At 38.0% G+C, this 26,936-nt stretch overlaps 1 protein-coding gene across 3 annotated transcripts in view; it reads right to left on the reverse strand.

Annotated features, from left to right (window-relative positions):
- Positions 1-26,936, reverse strand: part of EMB (embigin) — a 92,453-nt gene that overhangs the window by 29,703 nt on the left and 35,814 nt on the right. Inside the window, exons 1-3 of one of the 3 annotated variants that reach the window (XM_014559685.2) lie at positions 21,145-21,511; positions 10,337-10,426; positions 5,709-5,799 (exon numbers count right to left, since the gene is read on the reverse strand). In XM_014559685.2, the coding sequence (XP_014415171.2) occupies positions 5,709-5,760 (52 nt within the window). In that variant the 5' untranslated portion in view covers positions 5,761-5,799; positions 10,337-10,426; positions 21,145-21,511. Of the gene's footprint in view, positions 1-5,708; positions 5,800-10,336; positions 10,427-21,144; positions 21,528-26,936 lie in introns of those variants that run through there. The other 2 variants (XM_014559686.2, XM_032471871.1) reach the window with 2 other exon arrangements.

Genomic DNA, 26,936 nt, shown 5'->3' on the forward strand with positions numbered 1-26,936 from the left:
TTTATACCATTAGTACTAAAGAATTCAAAGCACTACTACGTAGTTTACAGTGCTATATATTTTCTGTGGTTTCATACATACACATACATTGGCCAGAGGTCACCACCACAGAAGAGGGAGAGCTGAGGCAGAAGCAGTAGGTAGTCAAGTCTAACAAGTTTCATTTTTATCCCCAGAATTTCTCTTTGGCTATTTTCCAAACATGATTTGTCTCTCTCTCTTATTTTTTTCTTTCAGTTTTGTTGAGATATACTTGACATACAGAATTGTGAGTTCAAGGTATATAACATAGTGACTAGACTTACATATATTGCAAAATGGTCATCCACCACCTTATACAGATCCCCAAAAAAGGTATTTATCTTTTCTAGCACCATGTTCTTTTCTCAAGTTTCTCATGTTCCAGGTATTTCTCCCTTTATATTGCTCCCTAGTATTCTATAGTCTGAAGTTCTAACTGCCTAATCCTACTGCTCCTTAGCTGACTCTCAGTTCCGGCGCTGTTTCAGTGCTTTTCACATTTCTGTCTTGCTAGCAGGTCCATATAGGGAACACACAGCCAGGGAGGGTAATGCATCTTTCCACAGATATCACCTGCCAGGGTCATTTTTGTGTTATTTCTCAGCTTGGAAGCTCCTATGTAAAGCAGGTAATGTAAATTTGCTATCCTAGCCCCATTGAGAGCAGGCCTTTGTCTTTGAATACCCAGGGGAGTCTTGGTCTTGGTGCAAAACAGGCTAAAAGCAAAAAGACAGCTGATTATTGCCTTGTACTGATCAGCTGATTTCTTCCCCCATATCAATCCTTTGTCTGTGTTATAGACTTAGGAGGCTTTTCAGTTCCAGCCTTCTGGAAGGACCAGTTTTCTGGGGCTTTTCAGTTCCAACTCCCCTCCTTGCTTAAGTTCAAACTCTCCTTCTTAGGTCTGTGTCTCTTAGAATTCAAGTGCCTTGGTGACAAACACAAGGAAACCTAACATGACATCAATTCACAGGTTTGATGCCTGGTCATCAGTCTGGGTCAGTGGAAACTGACTTTACTTTTTTGTGTGTACTGATGGAAGAAATTTTCTGACTTATACACAATTTAACTTAAACTTTATACTAACTACAACAGCCTGTCTTATGACTTGTCAAACATGCATTGTAAATCTGCTTTTGAAGAAAAGAAAGCATTTAAAAATCAAAATGGAGTAACTGTGGTTCAGACATTCAAAATGGACCTGGATGGCTATTGTGCATGGGATTTCAGACATGTTCCTGCAGCACTGAGAACTTGAGTTTTCTGAACTGTATCGGATTCAAGGACACTACCAGCCATTCTGCAAATGGTATCTGGTAGCAGCTGCCAGCTGCAACCTTGTAGTCTTAAGGTCTCCCCTTGTAACTATGCAACCATTTCGGACCTCAACCAACCCTTATTAACAAGCACCTTACTTCTTGCCAGCTCTAATTTTAATTCTGGACAAACAACTTATGTTAATTTTGCAGTTTTTGCCTTTATAAACCTTCCCCATTTTGTAGACCAACAGAACACCATTCAAGTGCTTCTTGAATCTGTGTCTCCTTGGCTATAATCCTCTGTTTCGTTCAAATAAAACTCTTTTCCATTCCTATTATAGATTGATTTATTGATTATATCTGTCGATAGTACTTAGCTATATATTTAAAAGAATGTTTGCTATATTTTAGATTTTCCAGGTGTGACAGGAGAATTTTTAGATTCTCTAATTTATTGTACTGCTGGAAATAAAATGACATTTTAATATTTCTTAAAATGAACTCATTTTTACTTACATAATTTTAAATTAACCAAAAAATGCTGACTATATATCAGAGAAACAGGAACAGTACCTCTTTATTTGTGCTTTGTTGAAGAGATAGATTTTGACTTAATTTTCAAAGATTGGGAGGATTTGAACATCAACAAGAGGGAAGGGGAAAGACGGGACTGTGACCGATCAGGACTGCTGTCCCACTTATTCTTGGAGGTCCCATTTACTCAGCACCATCATCTAATTTTTTGGTGAGATTTTTTTATTAAATGTTAACAACCATGCGATTATTAAATCATCTTCTTCCCATGTTGAGGGGACAGGAAACAGTTATACAGCTGTTCTTTTTTATGTGTAGAGCAATGGTTTTCAACTGAGGATATTTTCGTTTCCCCAGGGACATGTGGCAATATCTATAAAGATCATTGGTTGTCACAACGTGGTGGGTGCTACTCAGATCTAGTGGGTAGAGGCCAGGGATGCCACTAAATATCCTACAGTCCCCAAAACACATGCCTCCCCACCCCAGCAACAAAAAATCACCCAACCCAAAATGTCAGGTTTTCTGCTAATGAGAATCCCTAGTGTAAAATGAAAGTTGCTTACAGCTACTATCACTCGTGTTACTGTGGTGGATCCCTCTTCCACCTTCTCTTTCACTCTCTGTGAATGCTGGGATTCACATTTTTTCCCCTCTGTACCTCAACCATCTACATAAGATTTAATGACTGGCAGTCTGCTCCTGAGAAACAGCATAAACATTTGCATCTCACTGGAGTCATTTTAGGATCTTCTCTGCAACAAAATATCTGAGCAGCCAGTGTAAGGGTCTCTCAGTTCTTTTCTTTTTCTCAATCTTGCTGACCAAGCACTTGAACCTGGAATCTGAGCGGTCCTAACCCAGACTTCTTGCCTAGCTGGTCTAAGCAGCATGGATGCCTTTCCTGACCTTGACTAATCTTCCTAAATTTTACTCCGTGCCTCAATGTACGTATCTGTAGCTCCAGTACTTGCTGTGTCTACCTCCCTGTCTCACCAGGTCCTTGCCAAGCCAGCTGCTTACATCTCAATATGGTAAATAAAATGTGCCACTGGGGAGAGCCTATGCCAACATTACCAGGATAGTCAAGAAAACTGCTAGCTGATATTTTGATTTTAAGCTCTTTGGTTAAACTGTAACACACTGATGGAGACACCAAACACTATTACATACACAGAGAAGAAAAGAAAACAATAAAGAAACACTCCCATTGCAATAATGCAGTGAATTCCATATGTTGACATTGTGAAACCTAGTACAGTGATGTAAAAATAGTCCATTATTAAAAGATCAATTCTTGAAACCCAGTGATATTAGACTAGAAAAAAAACCACTTTATTCTTAGTCAAGTCGATTATTGTTTTACAAATATATCCATTATCTCAGTAAATGTAATTTCCAAGACAAATCTATTTGGCAAAGGGCATGTAAAATAGCTTTGTTTTCACTGTTTTTGAAACTTCAGTTTACAAACTAATCCAAGTTTCCTTGAAATAGGTATAATTGTGTTAATAATGCTGTTGAAAGAAATGAGTAATTGGGCATTAAGAAAGGCTGCATAGCATAATGGTTAATAGCATGCCCCTGGTGCCGGTCTGTCTGGGTTCAAAATCGATCTCCCAACTTACCACCTGTAACCCTGGTCAGTTCACTTGATCTCTTTGTGCCTCTTTTTCCTCATCTGCAAATTCCAAATAATAATGGTACCCATTGCTTAGGGTTCTTACGAGGTTTAAATGAAGTTATATTTAGAAACACATACATGATACATGCTCAGTACCATGTTTCTGTTAAGTAAATGATTAGCAATATTTTAAAAACCATAAAGCAAGTAAACAACTGGCCTTCATGAATCAAAGGTCATGTTTTTCACTCTCTGAGGCACAGGACTTCTGTTTCCCAGTCTCAAGGCATCTTTGGGTAAGTAAGTGTGCTGAAAACTGGCAAATGTTGTCATTCTAGCCCAAAATCAGCAACTAATGTACTACATTTGGATCTCTCTACCAGAAATATTTTATCCTAACAGAGAGAACACCTTCTAAAATGGCCAGAAGGAAAGAGAAAATAATGAATAACAACATAGAAATTAAGCACAATTCAAATAAGCAATGATATGGTAAAATATGAAAACATTCATGAAGTAGATTAAAAATCCTAATGATAGCAGTAAGAAGAAAGCCTATGGCTCCTAATAAGCATAAGCACATCTTCAGATTTACATTCTATATTTCAATAAAGGCAGTTCTTAAGACTAAGCTTTTTGATGGGGAGGCAACCAGAACAACCACCTGCATGGAGAGGCCACCACCAGGGTCACAGCTCAGAGATCCAGTGTTTCAAAATTAATGTCAAATCTTTTCTTGTGTCAAATAAAAACAAATCCAGACTTAAATAAGGAGAGAGACTTTATCCTAAAAGTCTACTGCAATAGGGAACGTGCTCCAAGCTTTGGATCTACAAGCATCTCAAAGTCAAATAGAAAGAAGGCTTCTCTTTTATAGGAAGGAGTAAGCAGACTAGCAGGAACTTTTGAGAAGAAATGGAGCAACCCAGTGGGTGGAAGCAGACAGCACAACTGGGCTGTGTCCATGCATTTACCACTTGCTCAGAGTAGGAGCAAGCCCAAGTTCAGGGGCCTGGGAGGAAGAGGAAAACCTGACTAAAGTTTGATCAGGACCAAGGCAGAAAATAAGTAATGGCTAGTTGTGAACACCTTCTCTCTTCTTAACAGTAGCAATACTGATTTTAATAGCAGTATCGGAATAAAATAGTGGTTAGTAGTAAAACCCTCCAAACAGGTTAAATAAGTAAACAACCAATCTGACATCAACTAAAAAGTGCATTTTTTGCTGTCTCTTTGGGCACCTGACCCTTTTTTCCCCCAGGCTCCAGCTACTCTGGATAAGCAAGGGGTGTGCTGCTGCCAGTGTTACCGGGTTAGTCAAAAGATTTGCAAACTTATGTTTTCACATGAATCGCTCTTAAAGAAATATTTCATCCTAACAAAGGAAATCAACAACTAGAACATGCAAAAAGTAGAACAAGTAACACCACAGGAGTGTTGTAATGACTTTTTACAAGTATGAAAATGCTCCAAATACTGAAATGGGAACATCTGAGAACAAACAAAGATTGCACAAAGTCATAAAAATGTTTTACCAGAAACTCATTGCAAACATTCCATTGGTATCAGATTAGTGGGAGGGGTGCACCTTTTATTCATATTAAACAGAAATAGAGAAACAGTTCTTAAGACTAGAGGACAGTTAAAGACTGGACATATAATTGGATAAAACTTATTTTTGACTTAATAAACAGGTTTAAAATTCTAAGTATACCTGAAATATTGTTATTAAAACAGATAACTACTCTTACTCATTAAAGAATTCTAAGATTACTTCTGAAACACTCAAACCCAAATCTGTAAAAAGAAAGCAGAACTGACTTTTATTTCAGGACTCTTTCCTTGTTTTTCCATAGCAACATCACTGACTCATTGATAACATTTAATTTATCTGCCTAAAGGTCTTCCAGTAGATACGTGAATTCTCTTCTCAATGCATAGTGATCTGAATGGATGTGCCAGCAAGATGTGTTGAAAGAGTATCTGCAAATCATAACGAAGCCTCCCCTCTTCTCAGGTGTCCTTCTTCTAGAGAACCTTTCTTAAGCCTCCTACATCTTAACTAGCTGCTCCCTCCCTGCACACAGAGCACACCACCCTCATCACATTAGATTCCCATCACACTATATTATAACTGTATAAGGTGCCGGTGTGTTTCTCCTACTAGACCATGAGCAGGGATTACCACTTCATAAGGTAATATACAGTGGCTTAATTAAAAATAAAAAGATTATCTGGGCATTGTATTATTTGAAACACAATACATTTACCAGTCAGTGATATGTTATGACTCTCCAAAGAAAGGTTAGAATATTTTGCCATTCGTTTCTTCACGGACAGGTGGAGTTGTAAAAGGTGAAGCTGTAAGAAAAAGAGCATGTGATTATATTATTATTAAGATTAAATGACTGTCTGAAAGCTAGTTTACAACAGCTAAAATGGTACACTGTATACTATTGATGAAAAATAATATTTTCAGAAAGCTCTGATTAACTAGGTCTTATATGCTCCACTGACATTCAGAAATACATTGGGCTATTAAATTACCCACAAGCCAAAAACTTACAAGTGAGTCACAAAAACTAAAAAAAAAAATCCAAGATAATACAAAGGGAAATTACCAAATCACAAAAGGAAGAAGAAAGGAACAAAGAGGAAATACCAAATCAACTGCAAAAATAAGTTCAAAATGGCAATAAACTCAAATCTATCATTAATTACCGTAAATGTTAATGGACTGGATGCTCCAATCAAAAGACATAGAGTGGCAGACTGGATAATAAAGCAAGAACCTTCAATATGCTGCATACAAGAGACCCACTTTAGGGAGAAGGACACATACAGATTGAGAGTGAAAGGATGGAAAAGGATATTCCATGCAAATGGAAAAGCCAAAAATCAGGTGTAGCAGTGCTGATTTCAGACAAAATAGACTTTAAAACAAAGGCCATAAAGAAAGATAAAGAAGGACATTTTATAATGATTAAAGGAGTAATACAAGATGAGGATATTACACTCCTTAATATATATGCACCCAATATAGGAGCACCTAAGTACATAAAACAATTACTGACAGAGACAAAAGGGATACTGATGGGAATACAATTGTTGTTGGAGATTTTAACACTGCATTAACATCACTAGATAGATCTTCCAGACAGAAAATAAATAAGGCAACAGAGAAATTAAATGATACTATAGAAAAATTAGATTTGGTGGATATTTTCAGAGCATTACACCCCCCAAAAATAGGATATACATTTTTTTCAAGTGCACATGGAACATTTTCTAGGATTGATCATGTACTTGGGCACAAAAGAAGCCTCAACAATTTTAAGACGATAGAAATTACCTCAAGCATCTTTACTGACCACAATGCCATGAAACTAGAAATCAACTACAGAGAAATAAAGGAGGGAAAAAAATGAAAGCATGGAGATTAAACAACATGCTATTAAAAAACCAATGGGTCAATGATGAAATCAAAATTGAAATTAAAAAATACCCTGAGACAAATGAAAATGGAAACACAGCCACACAAAATTTATGGGACGCAGCAAAGGCAGTGCTAAGAGGGAAGTTTATAGCAATACAGGCCTTCCTCAAAAAAAAAAAAAAGAGTACAATCTCAAATAAACAATCCAACCTACCAGCTAAAAGAATTAGAAAAAGAAGAGCAAAACAACCCCAAAAGTCAGCAGAAAGAAGGAAATAATAAAGATCTGGGAGGAAATAAATAAAATAGAGATTAAAAAAGAATAGAAAAAAATCAATCAAACCAAAAGCTGGTTTTCTGAAAAAGTAAGTAAAATCGACAAACCTCTGGCCAAACTCACAAAGAAGAAAAAAGAGAGAGCACAAATAAGCAAAATAAGAAAGGAAAATGGAGAAATTACAACAAATAATATAGAAATACAGAATATCATACAAGAATATTATGAAAAACTGTATGGAACCAAAATGGATAACCTAGAGGAGATGGACAAGTTTCTGGAAACATACAGCCCACCAAGGCTGAATCAAGAAGAAACTGACCACTTGGAAAAACCGATCACTAGAAATGAAATCGAATTAGCAATAAACAACCGTCCCTATAAATAAAAGTCCAGGACCAAATAGCTTCACTGGGAAGTTCTACCCAACATACAAAGAAATCATACCAGTCCTTCTAAAACTCTTCCAGAAGATTGAAAAGGAGGGAATACTCCCAAACTTATTCTGTGAAGCCACCATCACCCTGATACCAAAACCAGGCAAGACACTACCAAAAAGAGAATTACAGACCAGTATCACTGATGAACATACATGCAAAAATCCTTACCAAAATATTAGCAAATAGAATCGAACAGCACATAAAAAAGATTATACATCATGATCAAGTGGGGTTCATCCCAGGGACACAAGGGTGATTCAACATATGCAAAGCAATCAATGTAATACATCACATCAACAAGAGAAAGGACAAAAAACCACATGATCATCTCAATAGATGCAGAAAAAGCATTTGATAAAATTCAACACGCATTTATGATAAAAACTCTCACCAAAGTGTGTAAAGAGGGAACATATCTCAACATAATAAAAGCTATATATGACAAACCTACAACCAGCATACTACTCAACGGTGAAAAACTCAAAAGCTTCCCACTAAAATCTGGGACAAGACAAGGCTGCCCACTATCATCACTATTCAACATAGTCTTGGAAGTCCTAGCCACAGCAATCAGGCAAGAGAGAGAAATAAAAGGGATCCAAGTTGGAAAAGAAGAGGTAAAAGTGTCACTATATGCCGACGACATGTTACTATATATAGAAAACCCTAAAAGGTCCACACAAAAACTACTACAGCTGATAGAAGAATTCAGCAAGGTAGCAGGTTACAAGATTAACATTCAAAAATCAGTTGCATTACTTTATACTAATGATGAATCAACAGAAAAAGAAAGTAAAGAAACAATCCCCTTTAAAATAGCACCCAAAGTAATAAAATATCTAGGAGTAAATCTAACCAAGGAGGTGAAAGACTTATACACGGAAAACTATAAACCACTGATGAAGGAAATTAAAGACTTTTAAAAAATGGAAAGATATCCCATGCTCCTGGATTGGAAGAATCAATATTGTTAAAATGGTCATACTGCCCAAGGCAATCTACGGATTTAATGCAATCCCTATCAAATTACCCAGGACATATTTCATAGAACTAGAACAAAGCATAATAAAATTTATATGGAACCACAAAAGACCTAGAATTGCCAAAACATTACTGAAGAAAAAGAAAGAGGCTGGAGGAATAACTCTCCCAGACTTCAGACAATACTAGAGAGCTACAGTCATCAAGACAGCATGGTATTGGTACAAAAACAGACATATGGACCAATGGAACAGAATAGAGAGCCCAGAAATGAACCCACAAACTTTTGGTCAACTGATCTTCGACAAAGGAGGCAAGAATATACAATGGAACAAAGACAGTCTCTTCAGCAAATGGTGTTGGGAAAACTGGACAGCAGCATGTAAATCAATGAAGCTAGAACACTCCCTTACACCATACACAAAAATAAACTCAAAATGGATCAAAGACTTAAACATAAGACAAGATACAATAAACCTCCTAGAAGAAAATGTAGGCAAAACGTTATCTCACATACAACTCAAAAATGTTCTCCTAGGGCAGTCTACCCAAACAATAGAAATAAAAGCAAGAATAAACAAATGCGACCTAATTAACTTACAAGCTTCTGCACAGCAAAGGAAACCATAAGTAAAACAAAACGACAACCTACGGAATGGGAGAAAATTTTTGCAAATTAAACCAACAAATGCTTGATCTCCAGAATGTATAAGCAGCTCATACACATAATAAGAAAAAAACAAACGACCCAATCCAAAAATGGGCAGAAGACCTAAACAAGCAATTCTCCAAGGAAGACATACAAATGATCAATAGGCACATGAAAAAATGCTCAGTATCACTAGCTATCAGAAAAATGCAAATCAAAACTATGATGAGGTATCACCTCACACCAGTCAGAATGGCCATCATTCAAAAGTCCACAAATGACAAATGCTGGAGAGGCTGTGGAGAAAGGGGAACCCTCCTACACTGCTGGTGGGAATGCAGTTTGGTGCAGCCACTGTGGAAAACAGTATGGAGATTCCTCAAAGGACTAGGAATAGACTTGCCATATGACCCAGAATCCCGCTCCTGGGCATATATCCAGAAGGAACCCTACTTCAGAAAGACGCCTGCACCCCAATGTTCATAGCAGCACTATTTACAATAGCCAAGACATGAAAACAGCCTAAATGTCCATCAACAGATGACTGGATAAGGAAGATGTGGTATATTTATACAATGGAATACTATCAGCCATAAAAAATGACAACATAATGCCATTTGCAGCAACATGGATGTTCCCTGGAGAATGTCATTCTAAGTGAAGTAAGCCAGAAAGAGAAAGAAAAATACCATATGAGATCGCTCATATGTGGAATCTAAAAAAAAAAAAAAAAAAAAAAGACAAACGAACTTGTTTACAAAACAAACAGACTCATAGACATAGAATGCAAACTTGTGGTTGCCAAGGTGGCAGGGGGGTGGGAAGGGACAGACTGGGATTTCAAACTTTGTAGATACTGACAGACATATGCAGAATAGATAAACAAGATTATACTGTATAGCACAGGGAAATATATGCAAGATCTTGTACCTCACAGCAAACAAAATGTGACAATGAATATATATGTACGTTCGTGTATAACTGAAAAAATTGTGCTCTACACTGGAATTTGACACAACATTGTAAAATAACTATAACTCAATAAAAAAAATTTTTTTAAATAAAAATAAAAAAATTATCTGGGCATTGTATTATTTGAAACACAATACATTTACCAGTCAGTGATATGTTATGACTCTCCAAAGAAAGGTTAGAATATTTTGCCATCGTTTCTTCACGGACAGGTGGAGTTGTAAAAGGTGAAGCTGTAAGAAAAAGAGCACATGATTATATTATTATTAAGATTAAATGACTGTCTGAAAGCTAGTTCACAACAGCTAAAGTGGTACACTGTATCTATTGATGAAAACTAATATTTTCAGAAAGCTCTGATTAACTAGGTCTTACATGCTCCACTGACATTCAGAAATACATTGGACTATTAAATGTGACAAAATTTCCAATTTTTCCTATGCTCTTTTTTTATTGAAAAATTTCTATTGATTTACATCAAGTGGCTTAAAATAAAGCACTTTCCTTTTCTTATCCTGTAATTTGTAGTTTCTTTATAAAACATAGATGAAGACATTAAGGAATTAAATAAGAGTGCCAGAAAAAAAGAAAGACAAAAAAGGCAGAGAGCATAAGACGACAAATAGGGACAGAGAGACCACAATAAAGGGCATAAAAAAGGAACAGAAGAGAGAGGGCTGGGCAGCAGAGGACAGAGATTAAAAATGGATGCCCAGTGAGTCTGCACTGCACTTTGTTTTTCAGCTAGGGTGACAGTCCAGTATGCCCTCTACCAAACTGACTTTTGGTTTTCTTCTGCACTTATCTCTTCTTTCAAAAACTTTCATCAAAGAAACAAGGTTTCAAAAGGGAGGGTATAGCTCAGTGGTAGAGTGCATGCCTAGCATGCCTGAGGCCCTGTGTTCAATCCCCAGTACCTCCATTAAAAAAATAAATTAGCCTAATTGCCTCCCACCACAAAACAAAAATTAAAAAAAATTTAAAAAAAAACAAGGTTTCCATTTCCACCTGTCCCACTCTCCTCAAAGCTTCCTTTTTTAACACTAGCTACTGTTTCTTTGATGTTAGGACACAGACCTTACTTGCCACTAAAACTACCCCAACTCTACCAAACAAGTCAGAGAAGGAGAAGGGCTCATTATTGTAAACTTGGCTGCATTCTTAAATCTTTTCATTCACTTTAAATTAAACCTGGGCCTTTTTATTCCACATTTTTAATACTCTGCTCTGAAAGTTATTCCTAGTGCAAGATTAGATTTCTAGTTCTTTCCTTTTCTTATATATATAAAAAGTGTTATCAAAGCTAGTGATCATTTTGTTGCTTCAGCTTATACACAGCTTTTACAATAGAGCCCAATAAAAAAAAAAAATCTACTTCACAGAACCTACTTTTCCAGTTAAGTCATGTTCCAAACATTTGACCACTTCTGATACAGCCCTGAAAGGTAAGGTGGGATGTACTTTCCCATAAAATAATCCTGAAATAAATAATATACCTAAATCACACTACCCTCAGGCAGTGATTATTTAGAATAATATGCTGTGAGTTTCTCACTGGGCTGACAGGAATAAAAAACCTCTCCTTCACCCACACCGATCATTCATTCCTTCATTCATACTTTCTCTGTCACTCTCTGTGACACACACACACACACACACACACACACTCTGCCAGAAAGGCCCCTATCAACATGAAAATTCTTTTTTTTTCTTTTTTCTTTTCTTGAGCATAGCTCACTTAGAGGTTGTATTAAAGAGAAAATACCTCCGGAAGATCAAGGCAGGTGCTGTTCCCTTCTGGATAGGACGTCAGGAGGGTGCAGATGGGAAGGAAGGAACGGTTCTACCCTCTCATCTGTTCTATGACGCTTACAAACATAAGCTTTGATATCTTTGCTTTCTTTGCTAGGGAGACCTTTTCTCTTGGCCTGACCTCCGAGAGCAGAATGCTGTCCTGAAGGTCCTCACCACAGTGTTTATCTCTGAAACAAGCCCATAACCCTTTTGAGATGGTCTGACATTTATTATTATTATTATTATTATTATTATTATTATTATTATTATTATTATTATTATTATTATTATTATTTGTATCAGCAACAGTAAGAGTGACATAAGCTAGGGAAAATGCTGTCCTGATTCTTATTTTACTTAAATTAGTGGATATATAGAGCATACATGCTTGATGCTGATAATATGAAGCTGAGTAAACTTGGTTCTTGGAAGGCTACATGGATCCTAAAAATACTGGTTTAGGCCCACAGTTTGTGACTGAGAGTCATTAAAATTTCAGAGTAACACCCATTCATAGTATTGACTATAACAAGCCTGTGTATCATATACAAGTTGGCATGTGAGCTACAGAGTATGAAGCATGATCTATATCTCTGAGGGACTCTTGAGGGTGAAATAGAGATGGAGATAACACCAAGGAGAAAAATTCATCATCAGGACATGGCTGGACAGGCCCACCTAGGATCTGAATTAGAACAAGGAGAGAAAAGGGGGCTAGGCTTGCTGGGGCAAAATCTAAGCTTCTAAAAGTTGAAGGAATAGGAGGAAAAGGAAAACCCAAGCTTCAAGAGTAGGGAAGTTTGGGTAGTTCCAGAATATGCTAGCTGTTGTGACCACTTCCAATTGCCAGCTCATATATTAAAAATACAATCAGATATCCATAAACCAGCCACCACCTGTATCCTAATTTCATAATGCCTTCAAAGCATTCACCTTGATCAAGCTCCAGATCCTACTGAACAAGCCCCAGATGCTAAAGGGCATGTGTAGCTGTTGTGATTTTTGCCTTAGGGAAACATTCCTTTTAAGAGATGACATATACAGACATCTTGAGTACAAGAGCAGGGCAGTCTGCAGAAAGTGTAAGAATAGTAAAAGTGAGAAGTTCTTTGTTTAACCAAGATTTTTTTTCAATCAAAAAAGTGAGAATGTAAACCTTATTGCTTTCAGTAGGAGGGCAGCTGGCCGGGGGCTGATTCAGCTGACTTCGGTGTTTAAAAGGAAATTGGCAGGAGGTTCAGGCAGATGTGGTTTGAATACTTCCCTGAAAGGATTCAGGCTGAGTCACAAAAAGAGGTACAAAATGGAGAGGCAGGAATTTGCATCCTGATCCAAGTTCTGCCACTGACTTGTTAGTTGGGGTTTCATTTCACAGAGAAAGAAAGGAGGGTCAGAGAAGCTGGATACCATTGAGTGATGGTGCCAAGATGATAACATGGGTTGCCTCAGGTTATCACACTCACCCCTCTCTTTATCATTGCTGAATCATTCCACTCGGCATTCTTTTACAGGTGGTGGCCAAAAATGCCAACAGAAGAGAGTAGCACCAGTAGTAAGATTTGTTTTTCTCCCTCTAGATGGGAAATGGGTCATGAGGTGTTGGGTCAAAGAACTGAGTAACATTCTAATTTTCACCTATTGTTTTGTGTGATATTGCAACATGGTCTCTACTCAGATATCTTTCACAGATTACATTTTAAAATAGGCATTGCTAGGAAGGTTTATAATTTATGCTATTAACATTTTAAATGAAATAAACATGCTATAATTTCTACTTAATATTAAGGTAACATTTTCACATATTTAACTTTGGGGCCCTACTTAATTGAAGTAAACTGGAAACTAAAAAAGAAGATAAGTAACACTAGAAAACTGCATCAGGTTTTAACATTTGCTTTTACTTAAATCAGAAAATAAGTTTGACTATACCTCTACACCTCCCCCCGCCAAAAAAAAATCCATGTTTTAAAATCTTGGCAGGGTCTGGACTTCATTTAGAGAAAGATGTAAGAAAAAGCTATTAGTAGGATAAATACCATGCCCTCTCTTTCTCTTTCTCATCCGTATAACATGTTGATTGCTATCAACATGCATAATGGAAATTATTTTAGTAAATCTTAATTTTAGCATTCTGATATATAGCATTATAAATGTACAACCCAATTACAGAAACACAATAACCTAGGAGTGGATAATATATACTATTTATAAACAGAAGGTTTGAAACTCAGAATGTATTTCCTCATAGAAACTATACTATATATTATATTTGGCATGAGATCCCATGCCAAATTGTAAAAGCCACTTAAGCCATAATATAGCTGAAGCTATAGCATTAAAATATGTAATTGCCATTATTGCTTATAAACAGTGCATTTAGAGTCCTATCTCTTGGTTCTTGGAATATAGTATTCCTATCCCCTGTCCATAACTGCAGTAGTAGGAAAAAGAGGGGAGAGGGATAAGGCCACCTTGCTTCCTAGACACTATACCCCAGAGAGAGTTTGTCAAGAAAAGAAGAAAAGAGAAAAGAAGGTTTGGCAAGAAAATAAATTCTTGATGGGAACATTTATAAGTCAGACTTTCTAAGTCAGGGACAGATAATAGTCCAGATAGGGAACTCGCTTTTTTACATAGTATGGGAACTACTGGACAAGAAGGCCATTTTCAGACTAGCTTAAAAAAAATTAAAGAACAATTAAAAAGCCTAATGACAAAAGTAATGTGCACTTTTACACAGCCTTGTTAAACTATTTTTTAAATTTGGTCATATAGAAATACAAATAAATTGAACTTTTTTAAAATATGATTTTTTCAATAGAATGTATTTTGAAGGGCAGCATGGAAACTCTCATGTTTCAGACTACCTCTACATGGGTCATTAAGATATTTTAACAATGAAACTTATGCCAAATAAAACTCTTAAAAACATAAAAACCCAAAAGTTTGACAGGATATCTGCTTTTTCTATAGACTGTAGGGTTTTTCTGGTTTTGGGTTTTTTTTTTTTTTTAATGTTTCATCCACTAGGTTATTCTTTGATAAGATTGAGATTTTGCTCAGTGGTTCTCAACTAAGGGTGATTCTGCCCACCCCCCCCCCCCAACACCTTGCTCAGGGGATATTTAGCAATGTCTGGAGACATTCAGGTTGTCACAATTTGGGGGTTACTACTTGTATCTACTAGGTTATATTAGTTTCCTAGGGTTGTCATACCAAATTACCACAAATATGGTGGCTTCATCAGCAGTTTATTCTACAGGCTAGAATTCGCATAGTTCTAGAGGCTAGACACCTGAAATCCAGGTCCAGGGCCTTGCTTCGTCTGAAGGTGCTAGGTAAGAATTCCTCCTTGCCTCTTCTTAGCTTCTGGTGGTTGCCAGCAATCCTTGGCATTCCTTGGCTTCTGGCTGCATCACTCCAATCGCTGGCTCCATCTTTACATGGCCATCTTCCCTCTGTATATTTGGTTTCTGTATCCATATCTCCCTCTCTCTTCTTTCATAAAGACCACAGTCATTGGGTTAAGGGTCTATCCTAATGTAGTATGACCTCATTTTACCTTGATTACATCTGCAAAGATCCTACTCGCAAATAAGGTCATTTTCACAGGTACCAAGGGTCAGGACCTGAATATCTTTGGGGGGAGGAAGGCTGGGACACAAATTCACCCACTACAAAGGTGGAGGCCAGGGATACTGCTAAGCATTCTACAACAGAGAATTATCCAGCCCCAAACGTACTATTGCCAAGGTTGAGAAATTCTGATTTCAAAACAGATACATCTTCAACCCTGATTCTTCAATGTGATGATTTTTAATAACCTTCAAATGGCCCTGTGGCCCCGAGGTCTTGTTTTACATAGTTTAGGTACATATATTTTAACACATGAAAATTTCTTGCATCCCTTCTTTGCCAGCCACATCCTCCTGGGGCCTTTTTTGAGGACATTTTATGAAGAGGCACCAGGTGCTGGATGGAGTTTTGAAATGCAAAGCAGGAAACAAGTTATAGCTATTAGCTAGCTCCAGTCTCTTGGCAATATCATAAAGCACTCTGGACTTCAAGATCAATCAGATGAGACATCTAAATTCCCCTTTGAGACCTCAGAACTGTGTAATTATAAGGTATAATAATAAAAAGACTCTATCTTGGAAGTAGGGATACATTAGTAATGATATAACCACAATAACTTTAACAATGCCAGAAAAAAAAGTGTTATGTTCAATTAAAAGAGAAATCCCATTTTTAAAGATAACATCTATTATTTCTATACTAACAATATATTATTTGAGATATTTTATTGTACGTGAATAATGACTATGTTTTATTAGGAGTAGAGAGTTTATATTAAATAAAACATCATGAGGTTTTTCTCTTCTACGTCAATGTGTGTGTCCTAAGTTGTTTATTTCTAAGGTTCACATAATATTGGGAAATATGTGAGGCCAGCTACACAAACGTAACTTGAAAAGATTACCATCTAGGACAAACAGCCTCCACACTCATAATGTCTCTGTTGAGGACAAATTCTTCTTTGGAAAATGGTAGCTAATTACATAAACTGATGACTATTTCTCAACTATCCTTGTGGTTTGTCTGTGTTAACTCAGGCTTTCTCAGAGAGAGCTGAAATTCTTTTTGCTTCTTTTCAAGCAATCTCAAACTAACAGAAAAGCTTCAAGTACAGAATAAAGAATGTTTCCCCTGAACCACTGGAGAATAAGTTGCTGACCTGATGACGTTGTAATACAGTTAGATTTGGAGTAGACACCTTTGGCATAAATATCACAGAGGTGGTGTGGTCTTCTCACTGCATCCTATCATATGACACACAATTTTTATTTCTCTCTTTCCTGATGATTTTCACTTTGATCATTTGATTAAAGTGGCATCTACCAGGCTTTGCCACTGTAAAGTTATTCTTTTCCCTTTTCATTAATATGATTTTGTGGGAAGTTACCTTGAAACCATGTAATATTTTGTGCCTCATCAAACTTTCAATTGATTCATCTAATTAATTTAGTTTAGTATGTTCTCATGAGTACCTATATCATTCAATGGCATTATTCAGTAGATATTAGTGGATACTAGTCCCTTAGTACTATTATTTATTGTGATTCTCAATTTGACTCAGATTTGTTCTCAGTGGGAGCCCTTTTACTATGGTTTTCTGTATCCTTTTGACATCACCCCTCATTGTTTGAACATGTCACTGCCTTCTGGCACGAGATGTTCCAGGCTTATCTTGTCCTTTCCCAGCTCCAGTCCTGAAATCAGCCATTTCTACAAGAAGTCCTAGTTACTATTAGTAAAAAATGGTGTTAAGGATCAAGATTTGGGTCTAAATATTCTTATCAGTGTTGAGAAATCTCTGCTCCATCTCAGTGGATAGAGCTAAGAATACATGCGTGGATATTCATACACACACACACACACACACACACACGCACAACAAATATATAATGGGTATAATATACATACATATATATAGTTGACCCTTAAACAACTTGGGTTTGAACTTCAAGGGTCCACTTATACTCAGATTTTTTTTAATAGTAAATACCACATTACTACATTGTCCATGGTTGGTTGACTCTGCAGAGGAACTACACTAATACAGAGAGTTGACTATAAATTATACACAGATTAACCCTTGTGTTGTTCAAGGGTCAACTGTAAATATAATGACATATTTATATATGCATTATACTTTTATTTACACACACATGTCAATATCTGCATCTATTTATCGAGACATAGACATAAGACATGGATATACAGACAGATATTTAAAGTCAGGAAATCACACTAAGGCTGCCAATTGCAATCCAACACCACAAGGTTCATTCTAGTTTTCCCCATTTCTTTATTTCCTTCTTCTCTAGAGAAAAACCTGGATTCAGTTATCCTTACTAGCTTTACTTATTTGCTCAATCCCCCCATATATAACTAATCTCTCATTTCTACTCTTGGTCCCAAAGAGATGTCTTTTCACCGATTCAGACTGGCATCCTGAACTGCCTGCCCTCCTGTATGCTTTACCTCCATCCCGTGATCAGGATCAGACACTGCAATGTCACCCCTGGATAGAAGCCCTTGTCACTCTGCTCAGCTTTGAGGCTGGGTGCCAGGCCACGCCTCTCTGCAGGAGCACCCACCTCACTGTGCTCAGATTCTAACACTCGACACAGGGCTGTTCTCCTACCTGGATGCCATCCTGACTCAACTCAGCCTCCAATTCTCTGATCTAACAGGGGAAATGCCTCTCTGCATTCTTCCCATCTAATAGCTACAGGGCTCATTCCCAAAAGGGAAGAGATGGAGATCAGAGGCGGGGCAAAAGACCAGGAAGAGGAAAAACCGGTTGAACTAAGTCTTAACAAATGTGCATATAATGTAATTTTCAATGTGATGATAATTTAGGGTCAACATTTTGATGCATCAGATACAACCCTATTAAACATAGGCTTATATTTAATCTGTTCCTTTAAAGTTTAAATGTCTTGAAAGGTAAAAACTGCTAAAGTTTTATACTTAGATATAGATTAACACAATGTCAGGCACATGTAGGTGCTTGAATGATATTTGTTCCAACAAATGTTTATTAATGGACAGTTGCTGTGTGTTGGGGGTGGTGTCTCTAGAAATGAAGTCAATCAAGGAAGCATATAAGCACTGTTCTCTGGAAGAGTTAAAAATGATCATTTCAAATGACTCCCCTACAATATTTTTCAAAAAATAAGCATGACCCATTCCTTCAGTTTGTTCACCCATAAAGGGATAATAATAATGATGTTTAAATATTCCCATTTATGTAGCATATCTCCTTTATAAAGATATTTTACATTTCCTACTCAATTAAAACAGCCTAAAAGAGTTAAGGTGAGTTTGTGCCAAACTTTATTCCAAGACTCAAACTGAGTCAGCAAGCCCTTCACCCCAAATCAAGCATTTGTATTCACATACTCTGGTCTCTGTCAGTGATTCCAAACTTTCACTTACCTCAGAGAGACAACTAAGTATTGTGTTTAAGAAAACAGGCTTAGAAGTCGAATTGAACAAAGCTAAATTTCCTGCTCTACTGCTTCACTAATTATGTATACTTGGGCAATTTTTTAGCCTACCTAAATTCCAATGTCCTCATCTGAATGTCAGTGATAATAAAAGCTAACCCACAGGCCTACAAACTACATAGTGCAATGCCTGGCACATTATGGAGTAAATATGATACAGTATTTGTTATACAGTAAATAGGATAAATTTATTAATAAAGTGATAATCATTTTTGTTATTAACATTTGGCCCCAAATTTTAGGTCTATAGAACACCTATTTCCAAGGAATTCAGAAGCATCTAGATAAAAATAGCCAGTAAACTTCACAATGGCCTTTGGCAAAGAGGAAACTGAATCTCACAGAGATCAATACAGCAACTATAAAATGAAATGAAGTTGCCTCACAATTTTTAATTCTACCCTAAAATCAGATGCTAACGTCATGCCTTTATATATCACATTATTCCATAATTTTAGCTTAGGTGGAGCTAAAAGGACAGCTCTTACACTGCATGCTTTCACAGACATTTGCCACGCATGCATAGATGTCATTCTGTTTATTTACAACTTTATCTGTTAATTCATTCCTACCTTCACTTGTTTTCTTTTCTTTTCTTTTTGTGTATAAGTCTGCTCTAAGTGTCAATCTAAACCTGACTCCCTGATACCAATACATACCTACCCAACAGCGCACTCTCCAGGCCATATCATTTTAAAGCAATGGTTTTCAACCTGCTTAGGATCACATGATTAAAATCATATGGGAGCACTTAAACTCCACATCCAGTCTGAATCCCAGGCCAATGAAATCAGAATTTTTGAGGGCAGGATCCAGGTATAAGTATTTTTCAAGCTCACTGGTAACATACAGCCAAGTCGAGAACCAAAGTTCTAGGGCACATCTATAATACAGGGGTCCTCAGAACTGCAAGATTCTAGGGTGAATGATAGGGTGAATCCGGGATAGCCCCAAGGTGAAAAAAAAGTCCTTGATCATTCTTTGTAAGTGGCATGAATGAAGAAGAGAAAGGTGGTGAGAAAGTGGAGTAAGAAAGTTTAGAAACTGAGGCAACCCAAAATGTTTTGTCCAAGTTGTTAACAATTAGGCCTTTTAAAGGACATTTATTTAAAAATGAATAATCCTATTATTTGATTATCTTTCCATCTTTAAAGTACGTTGCAAAAAAAAAAAAAACCTACATGCTATAAGCTCATGAAAATGAATTCCTATGCAAAGCTGAAAACCTTGTGAAGAATAATACCCTGATTTTAGTTACTGATGGGTAGTATTTGCCAGCCTGAGAAGTGGTCTATTTTCCTAATTAGCTGCTAATACTTTTAAATTTAAAACACAAGAACTTGCATTAGAAAGTAGGTTAGATGGAATACTTTCATCACAAAAAGGAATTATAAGCAAGTAAAGCTAAAATGGCAAATTTGGTGTTGGTTTGGTAATGCTTCGCACATAAATCCCTCTTTCAAAGTTAAATAAATAAAACTACCACACACACACACACACACACACACACACACACACACACACTCACACTCACACTCACTCACTCACTCTTCGTTTTCAGAGACCGTGGTGTAAAAAAAGATACACACACACTTTATCCTTCAGTCGTGGAGCTTTGGTTGGTTGGTTCTGCTGTTTCAATTTAGCTCTAAAAAACATCCTCAAAGCCAACCCACCTGCCAGGAGGTGATATTTAAGCCTCGCTATCAATTGAAGTGAAGAGAGCTGGCCTTGGGAAATGTGGCTTTCATAAATCCTGCCACTTAAGCAGAGGCCAAGTCGCTGCCTTGCTCCCGCCCGCACCTTTACGCCCTCTTCCTAGGAACACCCAGACACTGTCCTACTACCCACGCCCCAGACTTGCGGGGCGCTGTTCCTTACAGATTCACGCCTTGGAGCGGAGGAGCCCGCGCCGCCCGGGTCTCTCATCCATCTTAGATAACCCAAGAGTGGCCAGTGGGCGGAGGCGGCCGCCGCTCCCCACCCGCGGTCTCCAGCATCTCTGCGCCTCTCCTCTGCAATCCCCGCGCGCCCCTTTCCGCGCGCTCTCCTCCCCCTCCTCGGCCCAGCATCCATCACACCTGAGGGATGGCCGTCCGCCAAGCTCGGGCGCGCTGCGGCGAGAAGACACAGGAGGAGCAGCGGCAGGAGCGGCGCCCGGGGCCCCATGAGGCCGGGGAGGGCGCGCATGGCGCCCGCAGGTCCGCTGCGGTCCTTACGTACCACCGTCGGTTCCCGGAGTCGCTGCGCACACGCCGGAGGCCCGGCGCCGGCTGCCAAGCCCGGGGTCAGGACACTCGAGAAAAGGCAGAGTGGGAGGGGCCGGCCGCCTTGCCCTCCTCCCCCGAGACACTCAACAGCGCCCAACCGCTGCCGACCCAGAACTACGCCCGGCCCTCCATCAATTATGCAGCGCGCAGCCCGCCGCAGGCAGCACCCGGATGTTCGGTGGCCACCTCCTCGCCTCATCCTCTCCCACCACCGTCCTCCCGCCAGATCAGGGAGGATGATTGCTAAAGACGCCGGGCAGTTGACGCCTAGACCATTTCCTGGGGGAGATGTTGAAACTGCTAATATCTATATATTTATCTGCTGGCTGTCCTTTGCAGTTCATCTGAAGCAGGGTTCACTTACTTACTTTGGTGGGACAAATGAGAGGATGGAGAACACTTTTTAGATTCCCCCTTCCATCCCTGGGTTATTAAGGAGTCTTAGGTTTGCGCTGGTGGAGGGCGCTACCCAGCTGCCTGGCATCCTGGGTTAATCTGGCTTTGCTCTGCGTACCAATCGCACACACCCACCCCTCCAGTCTCTGAAGGCTTAACCGGTTCTCTCTAGATTAAGGTTTCAGGGTCCCAGGGCCCCACCGTGTATCTGTTTTTTGTTTCCTTTTGTTAGCTTAGCCTAACAGGTTTTGTGAAGACACCTATAGAGCTCAAGAAACAAAACCTTGAAAGTAGATACTGTGTAAAATGCACACACCTTTTCACCTTCGGCAAACTCCTAACGTTGTTTAAGAAAATGCTCTCTCTTACTTACTATAGCTTGGAATTTTCAGTGCTCCTGACCAAATAAAATAAAACAACTAAAAGCTATTGCTTTATCGGAGGGGGAGGAGGACTCTACATTACAACATAAAAGAGTAGTAAGATGTGATGATTCTCCAGGATAACACATTAAAAGATATTTTTTAAAGTAAATATTTCTCATGAGCTTCATTCCCTCTCCCAAGTTTGATAGTCATAAATTCAAAATAAATCAATTTCAAAAAAGATTTAAAGAAAATATATATAAATTTTGAAAACTGAAGTGCTAAACAAGAGCTATGATTAATAGATTAATTTTCATGACTAATGGTTAAGTTTAATTGGTGTGTTATTATAAAAAATATTACTATTTCCAGTTTAATATTACATAGGCAATACTTTGGGGGAAAAGTAGATTATTTAAATTTGTATTCAGAGAATATAAGTAAGACAATTTGTTAAGCAATAAGTATCTACCAAGTGCTAGGTACTGTCTAGGTACTGTGTTTAATGCATGTACTGCAAGGAACACAGTAATGTACACACAGTAGACACCTATTTATATATGAACTACAAATCTAAAGAAAGCCTCTTCTCTGTCAGAAAATTGCAGTTATAATGATTAAGCCTTTGTGAACAAAGCCTTATGACAGACCTTGAAGGACTAAATACTTTACATCATGACCCTCTTAGGAACTTGAGCAGACTTGCTAAACCCAAATTGCCAGATCACTGGTTGCTAAATCGCACCCCTATCTCACTGCCCAGTATCCTGTCTCAGAACTGACTACAGACATTTCCCTGTACCTTTGGAGAGTTTTAACAGTAAGCACTTCTCAAAACAAAGTGAATTCTGACCTTCCCCAATTAGTCCTACAAAATACTTAAGCTCAAATTCACCTTTCTTCAAATGAGCTGACCTCATTTAAAGAAAAATTATCTTCACAGTCAAATCAATGTGTTTATGAACAGGAAAAAGTGACTTGCCACATTGAGGCTACTTCCCACTTTGCTTTTGTTGTTAGAGCAAAACAAATTGAGAAAGAAATATAATTCTTGTTTTGCTAAGCATTTTGAAAGTCCTTTCCCCATTACTACTGTTTCATATTTAATATTTTTTAGACTTATTCCCAGTCCAGTTTTTTTTCAAATGTTCCATATCCTTTAAAACCAGTTTATTACTACCTTCCCTGAACAGCTTTCTTTGATCTTTCTGGTCCAGATGGACCTTTCCCTGCATAGTGAATTAAACATGGCCACACCTGCTTTGACACTGTCCTTATCATAAGGCTTGTTGAGGAAGAAAGAAGGTCCTGTATTTCCTCTCTTCAAGCTGGGTGGTCTCTGTGACTCCTGTTTACATATTGGACATTGCTGAAGTAACACTGTGTGAGTTTCTGGATCCAGACCACAAGAGAGTCCACTTCCTTCCTCCTTGTTCTTACATGACTACCTTGAGATCACCATCCTGTGAGAAGCCCACACCACATGGAGGACCTGGAAAGATGAGGTGTCATGTGGAAGGAGAGGGGCTGGAGGGCAGTAAGGTGCTAGATTTGTGAGGGATCCTTCTTGTAGCCTCTGACAAGGCCAACTGAATACCATGTGATGCTCCTTAAAAAAGAAAAATTGCCCAGCTGGGCCCTACCTGAACTCCTGGCTCATACAATTGTGAGGTATAAGAACACAGTTGTTGTTTTAAGCCACCAAAGTTAAGGGAAGCTTGTGTCACCACAATAAATTATCCAAACACTCTCCTCTGAACTCATACTGTCCCTAGGATTCATTTAACAATTAATAATTTACAGCCTGTGACTTGACCTTTATTGTTGGTTTCAATCTCAATTTAAATATTTTATTGGTATTCAACTTGTTATATGATTCTATCTTCTTTCCCATCTACAATACAACTCTTTTCAGTACCTGAAAATAGTTCTGTACGTCTTTATAGTTCCTGCTATGTCTTTAGAAAATAGTGCTTTTAGTGTATTCTGTGTTTTACTTGCTAGAGAATCAGTATAGACAAAGCATTCCTTTTGTTCCTAAAATTCGTGTTTGTAAAATAATGCTATAAAATCTTTACTTTTTTTCTTAAGCTGTCATTGAGTGAAAAGTGTGTGACAAGATCCTGACAAAGTGTGAAAATGAGAGTGGGAATGTGGAGTGGGTTACTTCTTATTGAAAATAGTATTGAATTTTAAAAAAAAATTTTGGAGAAACATTGTATCAAACAGTAATGTATAAAGTACTAAACATAACGGTGGGAATTTGCTGCTGCCTATTAGTAGAAAATAAACAAATATATAAATACAAGTCATAAGATATGGTAGGCAAAATTCTGCTGTGGACCCCGAGATTCCTGACCCCTAGTCCCATGGGGTGACCCTGGAATAGGGGCAGGTTAGTGAATGTGATGGGGTTATCACTACTAAATGGATTAGGTTACAGTTGATAAGACTCTATTTTAGCAGGCTGAAGGGAGACATTCCTAGGGAGGCAGATACCCTCATGCTTGTCTGGAAGAAGCAAACAGCCACACTGTGAGCTAACTGCCCATGGAGACAGGAAGCCCCCAGGAGCTGAGCGTGTCAGCCTGCAACCCCAAGGACTTCAATTCAGCCAACAACCAGTGAACTTAGAAGAAGCCCCAAACCTCACATGAGATCACAGCCCCAGTCAATCCTGACTGCAGCCTGGTGAGACCCTGAGGTGAGGGTACAATTAACTATGCCTAGACTTCTGACCCATGGAAACTGATATCATAAATTTGTGTTAAACCACTAGGTTGGTAGTAATTTGTTATGCAGCTATAGAAAACTAATACACATCAGAGTCCATCAGATTTGATTCTGTTTTCATTGTAAGAAAAGGATTTTATACTTGAACAGGTTCAGGAGTGGATATGGAAGAAAACAGAAACTACTTTAGTCCTCTTTGGATATTAAGAAGAATGGATGATAAAGTTCCAGAGCTACTCAGAAGGTGGTATCATTTCTCAGCTGGGACCTATGTCCATCTGACAGTCATTTGCTCTACTTCTCTAGGAAGAAAGAAAAAAAAAATATATATATATATATATACACACACAAACACATACATGTATATATGTGTATATATTTACACACACAATATATATATAAAACTCTAAATTATTTAAGCTATGTATGGAGATCTTTTGACCTCAGGGATGGAAGTCCTCTATATACCCCAGGGGATAAATCATAATTGATCTGAACCAGTGAGTATAATCTTATTCCCCTTAGCAGTGGTGTGTCTAAGGGGGATACTAATGAAATTTAAGAGTGAATATGCTGTGGACGATTTCCCTCATCAGAGAGAAAAAGCCTTAAATAGAGAAATCTTTTTGCCCTATCCCTTTGCCTCCTTCTTCCTGCTTTGAATATAAGCATGATGCCAGTATCAACAGTGGCAACTTTGCAATCATATGGTGATCCATCAACTTTTCCAAGAACAGCAGAGAAGAGAGAAAAAAGAAACCCGTGTCCTTGGTGCCATTACTGAGCTGCTGCACTGACCCTGAGATGCCTTCCTCCAGACCTGTGTAAAATAATAATAATAGCTATTGGCTATGGCAGTGTTGTTTGGATTTTGGTTAATGGCAGCTGAATGCATTCCTGTATGTTACAGGACTTCCCTGGTTTAAATGAAAAGCCTTACACTGTGCCTTGGAACTCGCATTCTGTCTGCACACAGGATTCTCTTTCCACCTAGCTTTAATGACTTACCTTTGTTGTAAGAATAATATCCAGTATGTAAGGGTCTTAAATAACTCTTTAACTTACCTTTCAACATCCTCCCCCAAGCAAACTATATTCATCCTTAAGTACTTGGAATTCCCCCAAAGCTGGCTATTTTATGTGCCTTGTGGCTCTATCTCTGATTCTTTCTCTTTTTTTTCTTTCCTTTTTTTTCTTTTTAATGCTTGGAGTGACTCTGCCTATACTCTGCTGACTAATTCTCACCGCAGTTTCTGTATACCTTCTTCTGCGGAAAATTCTCTTTGTCCCATTTCAAGAGCTTCTTCTCTGGCTCCCACAGCATCTTGGAATCTTTTTCTCAGCTCTTAACACATTGTGCTATAATCATCTGTTTCTTTGTGTCATTCAGCTCCCAAATGCTGAAGCAGTGTCTGGTTTACCTTTGTGTCCTGTGTGCTACAGTTGTTGTAGCTCACAGTTGTCATAGAGATGAATTAAAGAATGAAACTCAAAAATCTACAAATATTCTCTGAAAAGTAACCATCTCCTGGCATGTCCCTCACCCAGACTCCTTCCCCATGGATGACAGTCAGTTTGTGCTGCCTTCTTCAGGGACATTCCAAATCTGTGCAGTACATTTCTGCATGCCTATGCCTTTTCACACAGATGGTGGTATTCTGGGCCCACTGTCCTGCACCCAGCTTTTCTACTTTAACAATACATCTGTTTTTTCCATATAAAGCTTTCCCCTTTAAACAGCTAAATATTATTCCATTCTGTGCATTTGCAACCATATATTTACCAGGTCTCATTTGACTGCATTTATATTGTTTTAATACCTCCATTTATAAGCAGCTTAAAAATTAATATCATTGTACATTTCTTTAGTGGTTCATACAAGATTATATATGTAGAATATAATCATGGAAATAATATTTCTCCATCAAAAGGTATTTGTGTTTTAAACTTTGATGGATATTGTACTGTTGTCTTGCTTCAAAATTATATTAGTTTACATTCTTTCCAACAATGAAGGGGCCTGTTTCCCAGTATTAATGCCAACAAATCAAATCCTTGATCTTTGCCAATCTGACAGTTAAAAAATGACAGCATGCATTTACAATTTAA

This window comes from Camelus ferus, chromosome 3 (genome assembly GCF_009834535.1).
Source record: "Camelus ferus isolate YT-003-E chromosome 3, BCGSAC_Cfer_1.0, whole genome shotgun sequence".
Taxonomy (NCBI): domain Eukaryota; kingdom Metazoa; phylum Chordata; class Mammalia; order Artiodactyla; family Camelidae; genus Camelus; species Camelus ferus.